Source organism: Phragmites australis, chromosome 1, assembly GCF_958298935.1.
Source record: "Phragmites australis chromosome 1, lpPhrAust1.1, whole genome shotgun sequence".
Taxonomy (NCBI): domain Eukaryota; kingdom Viridiplantae; phylum Streptophyta; class Magnoliopsida; order Poales; family Poaceae; genus Phragmites; species Phragmites australis.
The window spans coordinates 44539009-44548319 of record NC_084921.1 but is presented as its reverse complement, the minus strand read 5'-3'; the positions used below and the strand labels follow the sequence as shown (position 1 = coordinate 44548319).

The window sequence follows — 9311 nt, the reverse complement described above, 5'->3', positions numbered from 1 at the left end:
TCGTGGCTTCTTCACAACTTAGTTTCACCTCGATGCTGGCTTCGCGATGATGCCATGTGCACTACATCCACCCATGGTTTTGAGACAAAATAGCGAAACCGCCTTACACGCTTCTCAAAGCGTGACTCACTGCTACTCGCTCAGGCCCCAAGAAAGTTTCCCGATGTCTACACGTGTACCCCGTCTTGCGATCTTGACCGCTGGCAAGTCTCGTCCGCTTCCGATCCATCGGGCTGCATTATCACTTGCACTAGCATCCCATTTGTTTGACTTTGTTAACACGTTGTCTGCATCCATCTTCTCATGCTTTGCTTGATCTTCATGTGCATAGCTATGATCACCCTTGACTCTGTCCAGCCTTCTCGATCGTCTGGCACCAAGCACCTCGCTTGGCCCTGATCATCCCGCCGTCGACCGCTAAGTTGCATCCATTGTCTGTATAATATAAGACAAACAAACACGCATCTCTAACAACATATAACACCACTTGTAGTTAATCCAAATCAAAATCCTCAGTTCATGGCACATCTTAGAAAATCGTGTACGCCAGATGATCCGGCACACACTCCTTCTGAGTACCGGACCATCCGGCGTGTGCAACTCAACAGAGTCCTCCATCTAGATTTCTCTTTGCAAAAAATAGTTTGGCGTGCATTCATGCCCATCGTCAGACCATCCGGTGTGTTCAAATCTATCATAACCAATTTTCAACCTCTCTACACGAAATGCTCCGGCGTTCACTTCACCCCATCGCCGGACCATCCGGTGTGCACTTCATTCTCTGCTTCTGTTTGAAATGCTACGGTGTGTACTCCGTCTAAACACCAGACTATCCGACATATTCAAATTCTAGAGCGTTGGACCATCCGACATGTACAATCTTTTTGAACTCAGAGACAAACACGTCAACTCGATTTTCTCTACAACTTTGGTTAGTCATGATAATGATTATAGCACATCTACATACATTTGCAATCCAAAAATCATCAAATCAAATCAACATACTTATCAATCACTCATTACATATAAATCAAAAATAATTTCTATTTAATTTCTCACCGACGCATTATTTGGAAGCATCCTCGAGACATGATCATGCTGATGCGCCTGATGATCACTTTACCCTTTGTGCTGTCGCTTGAGACCCAAGTTTGCGTCGATCACACTCGGTCCAAAACCAATCATTCCCGACTCCACACACCTCGCCAAATCACGCCTTGTTTGTTCCCTTTCCCTCACGTCGCTCACACCACACCGGTGAAAGTATAGTAATCACGTACTAGTACTGACTAATGAGTTTCAGTGCACGCGTGTACTAATTCAACTCGCCCAGATTGAGAGATTCCTTGTGCGCCGTGCCGACACTCGACCGGGCGTTGCATGCTCATCTTCGACCCGCCTCTCGTCTGACGCAACTGGTTTTTACTCTGACAACAACCCGGTTTGTTTAATCAGCAGATCCGTCCCTCCCACTACTGTTCATGCAGCAGAGTCTCAAAGTCAAAGCACCTGAGAACGAGATGCATCGGCCGTACACGGCGCTGCCCCGCCCCGTCGGTGTCGAGGATCGGACGGCTCCCTCCGCCGTCCTCGGAACAGCGTCCGGGGCGCACTGCTCCCTGACCCATCCTTATCGGGTTTCCCTCCCTTCCACGCCATCCACAGGGCGATGCGGTGCCAGGTCAACAGCCAACCAACGGGGCAGCGGCAGATGAGATCCTCTATCCCGGTGGCAGGGGTGGTGGCGGTGGATCGGGGCCGTTGCCGTCCGAAATTTGGTGCGGAGGGCGACGGGCTCTGCTTTCAGTCCAGCCACGGGAAAAGGGGGAGAGCTTTCTGCCTTTCCAGTGGAATCCGAAGAAGGCTGGGACGTCCCGTCCTCCCCCGTGCCTGGTGCCCTGGTCCTGTCAGCCTGTGCCTCTCGCATCGCACCAAAAACCCACCACCGCACTGACACCGCCGTGATCCTGACCCCTACTCCCCACTACGGCACTACTCCCCAGTACGCGACTGACACCTCGTCCACACCCCGCACGAGCCGTGACCCCCTCTAGGCCTCTCTCTACTCACACTTCGCAGGAGTCGCAGCAGCCCAGCTGTGGCGTGCCGTGCGTGCCGACTACCAGCGATTCGCAAGAAGGGAATCGACCCCCCGGACCCAGCCCCCGCGGCTGACCGACTCTCCCCGCGCCGACGCTTCCGGATCCCGATCTACGCTGCCGCTGCCGCTGCCGCTGCCCGCGACCGTACTTGGGTGGACGGGTGGGTGCGGAGATGGAAGGGGGGCACGAGGAGGAGGGGTCGGCGTGCGGGGCCGAGGCGGCGGACCAGTTCGACCGGCTCCCCGACGCGGTGCTGCTGGACGTCTTCAACCGCATCGGCGACGTCAAGGCGCTGGGCCGCTGCGCCCTCGTGTCGCGCCGCTTCCACGCGCTTGTCCCGCTCGTCGACTCCGTCTTCGTCCGCGTCGACTGCGTCATCCCCGACGACCTGCCGCCACACGCCGGCTCCCCGCAGCAGCAGGAGGCGCCAGCGGCTGCTGCAGCGGTGCCCCCCGCGCGGGGGCGCGGCTCACTCGCGCACATCGCGCGGTTCCTGCTCGGTGTCATTGCCAGGCCCATCCAGGCGCTCGGCCAGATCCTCTCTCCCGTCGCGGCGACCGTCTCCCGGCGCTCCGCGCCACAGCCCGCCTCTCCGCCCGCGCCCGCCGCGGACGTCTCCCACCACTCCCCCTCCGAGGTCCTCCGCTCCTTCAAGGAGCTGCGCCGCCTCCACATCGAGCTGCCCACCGGCGAGCTCGGCATCGACGACGGCGTGCTGCTCAAATGGAAGGCCGACTTCGGGTCCACCCTCGGCAGCTGCGTCATCCTCGGCGCGTCGTCGGTCTCTTCCAAGCCGCCGTCACCGCCGAATCCTCCCGAAACTGATGCCGCCGACAACTCTGCTGCCTCTCCCGAGTCCACTAGGGAGCCTGAAGAATCGGGGAGCCTCCCTGAGTCGCTCTATACGAATGGATGGCTTAAGCTTCGCGTTGTCTGGACCATCAGCTCGCTGATTGCTGCATCGGCGAGGCATTACTTGCTGCAGCCGATCATCTCTGATCACGCAACACTCGAGAGCTTGAACCTGACGGACTCTGACGGGCAGGGGGTGCTCACCATGGACAAGAGGCAGCTGCAGGAGCTACGGGTGCGTCCCGTCTCACCATCGGGGAGCTCGCACCGCACACTCATGCCGGCGCTCAGAATGCGACTGTATTATGCGCCGCATGTTGAGCTTCCTGGGGGAACGCTCCTAAAGGGCGCGACACTGGTGGCGATCAGACCAAGCGAGGACGCCTCAAGGGAGGGTGGAGGGGCTGGGGCTGCTGGTTCGGCAGGAACTTGCTGGATTTCAAATGCCTTTGAGGAGCCATATCGTACTGCAGCGAAGGCTCTTCTCAAGACAAGGGAGTATTGCCTTGAAATGAACTCGTTCTGAGCACCAGGATGTCAGTTTCATTGAGTACTACCCTTTGGTGAGGTAAGATGCCACTTTAAATTAATGGTAATGGGCTAATGGCTACAGGTCGAACTACTGCCTAAATATTAAAAGATTGCCGATGTGCAATTACAGTATCTAAAAGGAATACGTGCGTGGATATTGCCAAAAATGGAAGTGATAAACTGCAACAGTGAGGTTTGGATTTATTTAAGGAAAAAGTCAATTTTCGTCCTTCAACTCTAATACCAGAAATCTTTCATCCTCTAACATTTAAAACCGTCGTCCCTGACCTATTTCAGAGTAATTTTGCACATGTGACGCTACTGACTTGCATCCTGTGTGGCCTGACCATGCTAACTTAGCTTCTCGCACATTAGAGCCCACCTGTTAGCCTCTTCTTCTTCTCCCCCGGCGTCGCTCGGGTTTGCGCCCTGGCCAAGACCGACCGACCGCCTGCCTCCATCGTTGAAGAAGAGGGCTAGAGCCCCTACTGCATCGAGGCCCTGACCGATGAGCCAGCCGCGTTGTCCTGTTGGTAGGAGCCCACCTGGGAGGCGGCGATAACTACCTCAATGGGGATCGTGGTCAGATCATGGAATCATGGTGCGATGGCTAGTACAGCTACAACCTCCATGGCGCAACGGCACAAAGGTCGGGCCCAACACGGAACAAGAAAAGACAGCACCACGGCACGACTAAAGCACCGGTTACGACGAAATGACTAGGCTGAAAGAGAGGGCATGAAGAACTGACCGACGATGTTGACGACATTGGTGAGCCAAATGATGTGAGCACGGCGATCAGGTAGCTCCATGGGCGATAGCAGCAGCAAGGCTCCGCCCACCTCGTCCATCTCTTCCCATTTGCAGGCGGTGGCGGGGGCAAGAGTGGGCGGCCAGTAGGGCCACGACCACAAGGCCTCGCATGGCGGCCAGCTGGCAAGGGCTCCGACCAGCAGGGCAGCACGACCGACTCGGCGGCCAGGGCCTCGGTGCAGTAGGGGCTCTGCTGCTCTTGGCCCTCTTCTTCGACGATGGAGGCGAGCGACTGGTCTTGGCCAGGGCGCAAACCCGAGCGGCGGCCGCTCTTCTTCCTCCCCCCTCTGACTTCCTCCACGGGTAGCGCGAGGTAGCAAGGGTCTCCAACCCTCTACTTCGGCGGGCGGCAGCAGATACGGCTCGGGCGGTGACAACAGTAGCACCATGGTGAGGGGTCACACGGGTCGATGCCACTAGATCACGGTGGCGGTGACACGACCATGCCTTCATGCTCGGACATACGGCACAATTGGTTGGACTGAGCCATTGAGGTAGCCATCATCGCCTTCCGGGTGGGCTCCGACCAGCAGGGCAGCGTGGCCAGCTAGGCGGCTAGGTTCTCGGCACAGTAGAGGAATTGCCCTCTTCTTCGGTGATGGAGGCGAGCTGCCGGTCTTGGCCGGGGCGTAGACCCGAGCGGCGGCTGGTGAGAAGAAGAAGAGGCTAACAGGTGAGCCCTAATGTGGGAGAGACCAAGTCAGCATGGTCAGGCCACGCATGATGCAATTCAGCAGCACCACGTGTGCAGAACCACTGTGAAACAAGTCAAGGGACGAGTTCCAGACGGTTTTAAATGTTAGGGGATGAAAGATTTCTGGTATTGGAGTTTAAGGACGAGAATTAAGCTATAGCGATAGTTGAGGGACGAAAAATAGACTTTTTTCCTTTATTTAATCATTACATAAGGTTATAGCACCTATGTCTGAAATGGTGTATAAAGTTCTGGATTTGTTTAGCAATAATGGATTGTATTTTATTTTATAAGCTAAACTAGTGATTGTGGATTCCTTGAAAAAAGTGCTGTCTTTGACTAACCAAATGGCACAATTAGGTTTTGGTCCTATCTTTCACGAAACGAACACAATTCTGAGCAAATTGCTGGACCTGTCACTTTGGTGGATCTCAATTGTCAAACCAATTTGGATTTCGGAGCGAGGTGGTGAATATGTCATCGACCAATTATGGTTGATGATTAGTTTTCCTATTTAGTTTTGGAGCCCTGCTCCATTGATCCTATTTAATTCCTGGTCGAACTGAGATTATTCCTACTTCTGAGTCTGTTCGGTTGGTCCATCGCAATGTAATTTTGAAATATTTTAGGAAATCCATTATGTGATACAAGTAGCACAGAGCGCGGTTTGGGCCGATCGAAGCTTAGTTGAATAGTTGATGCATGGGACAAGTATGGTACATATTCTGGTTAGAGAGTGACAAAAGCGAGTTAAGAATTTTCCGTTTAACTGTTATCCTGTGGGCTTTGATGTATGGGAGAAGCATTTACATATTCAGGCTAGAGCACCGACAAAAGCGAAGTGAATTTAGAACTTTCAGTTTAACTGTTATCCTGTGGGTTTGATGGATTATACGTTTAGCTGGTACTAATAATTTACCGTTAAACTGTCAAAGCCTTACCATATATTGGCTTGATTAATGCACCAAACACGTATAAGTATGTGGTTTCATTTTGTATTGGAGAATCATCTAACAGAGTGGTTTATAACTATCGTAACATATCTGTTTTGGTTCCTTTCTTTTTCAAGCTAGCATGTGTGAAACATCGTATTTTCTCAGAGATGCAAGAGGTTAAGTTGATTATGATTCAGTTCCTGAAGGATTAGACAAGTCTTTAATGGCAACGAAGAAGAATACAGTTTTTGTGGATTCTTATTTTGTGGGAAAGAGATAATGTTTGCTTAGTTATGTGAAAGACTATTGCATATGCTTAGAACCATATAATGTAGGAGCTCCGTCAACATGTGTCAAACCCGTCCATAATGACCTTATTGAGTTTTATGTAATTAGTCCTGTTTTGGAAGTGACTAACAATGCTTTACCATACTCCTATTTTGTTATCCTATTTGTTATTTGTCAATTGAGGATTGCCCCTAAATACTACCAGGGCATGTTTACAATTGATACCATTGTTTCCTCACTGCATTTGGTGTGTAGCATGTTCTTTCATCATTCAAACAACAGGCGGTTCTTGTTACAAAGAACACACCAATTTTCGCATGTTCTATTGGAATTCTGTCTGATGCAAACTTTTGGGATTAAGGTTGCTGAGTGTTTCACTGAACTCTCTTTCATCTTTGCGTTCAGGATGCTGGGATGCTCTTGAGATGAATATTGGAGTACCATCATTCAGTGCAAGAACTAGAGGAAGACATTCCCGAACTTTTTATTTTAATTCCAGCGTAGTGGAGACTTCACGTACCTGTAAGTATATACGTGTTTATGCTGGGGGATGGACGCACGGATGGAACGGAATGGAATGTGTTATCCGCAGCAGAAGTACTTTGAGGAGAAGCCATGAACTATCCACAAGGTCGGTGTTGCTCGGTTAAGCTGACATCATACTTTCCTCTTGGCTGTGACTTGAAGGAGTCCCGAAGATTCCATGATTCAGTAACGTCTTTTTTTGCTTAAATCACTGGATTATGCTGCTAGCTCTATATCAAGTTAATACTCTGAAATACGATGTCCTTTTCAGAAAAGTTTGAGCTATGCTGCCCCATGTATCTTAACCTTTGTTTGTATCAGACTACAAAGATCTTCTAGGCTGATTTTAGAAATAAGTGCCGGGTGATCTTATACTGTGATTTGAGTGGGATTTCTTGCATGTAACAAGCATTTTGTTGGATCTTGTCATGCATCCTCCTTTTTCCTCGTAACTGTGATCGTGAGCGAATGCCATCTTTTGTCAAATGAAAAGCTGTGGTTCTGTTGTTAGGAGTTGATGTAATGCTCTATAGCGCTGATAGAAAACAACAATCAGACATGCGAAATTGTACAGCTTGTAGCTTGAAGTCGACTAAAATTCAGTCTCACGTGGGAAGTTTGCGAGTTTCAGATTCGACGCGACGTGATCTACGGACCTACAGGTACCGGTACTAGTTCGCGTACCGGGGCATCGGGCAGAAGGGAAAAGGCAGCGACCAAACGAGGAAAAGAGGCGTCTTACTCGGAAAAATTCAGCGGAAAAATTCAGGATTTGTCATTCTTATAGGGTGGGTGGCAAAAAAAAATTTCATCCTAGCCTATATGTCAGGATTAAGGCGATCTCACGTGTCAATTACTCAGGAGAAGGGACACTTCTTTAGGTGGAAAAAAATAAATAGCTTGTATTTCTCAGCGAGCGTCCATGTGCTCTTCGTCGTAATTTTGTATTATATTTTCTATTTTCGAAATTAGCACAAATGTGTGGTCATTTTTAAAAATTACAAGAATATACCCTTGTCGCCCGTTCAGTCTCATCCACTTGATGAGCAAGATGTTTAAAAATCACCCTTTGGTTGGACGTGCTCTGATTGGATAATTTATTTTCTCACCCAACCAGAGAGCGAGAAGAGACCATGGTGGTAGCCCGTGCCAAAAACTTATCTTCCGCTAGACAACAGATAGGTTAAAAAAATATCCCATTTAACAAACCGACAACGGTAACCCGTGCCAATGATGGGTCTCCACAACTTATCTCCTGCTAGACAATAAATAGGTTCAAAAACTCTCCAGTCCGGTGGGTAACAACGGTCACCGCGCCACTGGTGCCACCCTCACAACTTATTTTTGCTTGATAGGAGGTAGGTAAAAAAATCTCTCATTCAGTGGACAATTTATTTCTAGTGCCTGAGAGCTCAACTCTATCCTCAGTATTCTAATATTCAAAATCACATATCCAAATCTTTATAATTGCTCTAGATGTTTACCTGTGTGAATAAAAATCATGAGTTTTCTTCTGCTCTTTATAGAACTTGAATTTCTCGAAGTAGTTCAATTCCTCATAAAATATGAAATCTCCATAGAACTACAATTTAAGAAATATGAATGGACAATAAAAAAAACTACTTGAGTACTTCTGGCCCATTGGATAGACAGGAAGGGAAGATAAGTACTTCTCTTTCATCAAGTAGGATAGAAGTATTAATCATTATCTAGATGAAAAGTATTTATCTCTTACTGGATGGGCCAGAAGTGCCCTCCTTGTGCACGCTAGCATGCCACTCGTTGAATAGGCGATAGGAAGTCGAGCACGGTGAGATGACGGTAATGCTTACCGGAGCTCGACAGGATGACGGTGGCGGAACGGTGTCGAGGAGCAGCGAAAAGGCTTCCCGTGCTCCTGCGATGCTGGCGGTGTCCTCAAACGCGATAGGGAGGGATCGAGCGCGACGGACGGCGCGCGACGGTGCTCTGCGTGTCGGCGATGGTGCTCAGTGCATTTGGGCGAAGGGGTGAGGGAGAATGGGAGAGCGGAGGGGTGCTACGGAGACCATTTTATAGCGCGGAGAGAGAGTGGGGAGCCGTTACAGAGTCGTGGAGCACGGATGCACAACGTGGGCGTGGTTTTCGGCTGGCGGTTGCGACAGCGAGCGCGGAAGGTTAAGGAAGGGGCTGACAGGTAGGCCTGATGCGTCAGAGAGAGAAAGAAGCGGGCTGGTTGGGTTGCACGAGGAGCTGGACCAGGCCGGCTAGAAAACAGGCGTCACAAAATCGGAATTGACCAAGAGTTCATAAAGTTAAAATGGACTTTTTCCTTCTGAGTTCCAATGAAACAACAGGCCCAAAATTACTTGGATTCTCCGTGCTTAGAGCGAACTGGCCCAATCCGAGATGTTGCCACCATGCCGATCAAAGACGACGCTTCTTACATTACATGCACATGCATGCGCGTGATTATCCTCTCGGTCGGTGTCTGCCCAGCCATTGCCAGTGGCAGCGGACGGTAACAGTGGCTGGCTTGGTCTTTCCCTCTCGGGCTCCCGGCCAGCATGTACATTCACAGTTCATTTCAGC

At 50.4% G+C, this 9311-nt stretch overlaps 1 protein-coding gene across 2 annotated transcripts; it reads left to right on the top strand.

Moving 5' to 3' along the window:
* Positions 1–1770: 1770 nt before the first annotated feature.
* On the top strand, positions 1771–7164 carry LOC133921693 (F-box protein At4g18380-like). Of its 2 annotated transcripts, XR_009910313.1 has the most exons (3): positions 1771–3522; positions 3616–3678; positions 6621–7164. XR_009910313.1 is itself a non-coding variant. In XM_062366676.1 (2 exons), exon 1 carries the CDS (start codon positions 2275–2277, stop codon positions 3478–3480), a length of 1206 nt encoding a protein of 401 aa, XP_062222660.1. In that variant the 5' UTR covers positions 1774–2274; the 3' UTR covers positions 3481–3522; positions 6621–7164. The 2 variants fall into 2 exon arrangements, 1 of the variants encoding a protein (XP_062222660.1); XM_062366676.1 differs by lacking the exon at positions 3616–3678 and having other exon boundaries at positions 1774–3522.
* The last annotated feature ends 2147 nt before the right edge of the window (positions 7165–9311 follow it).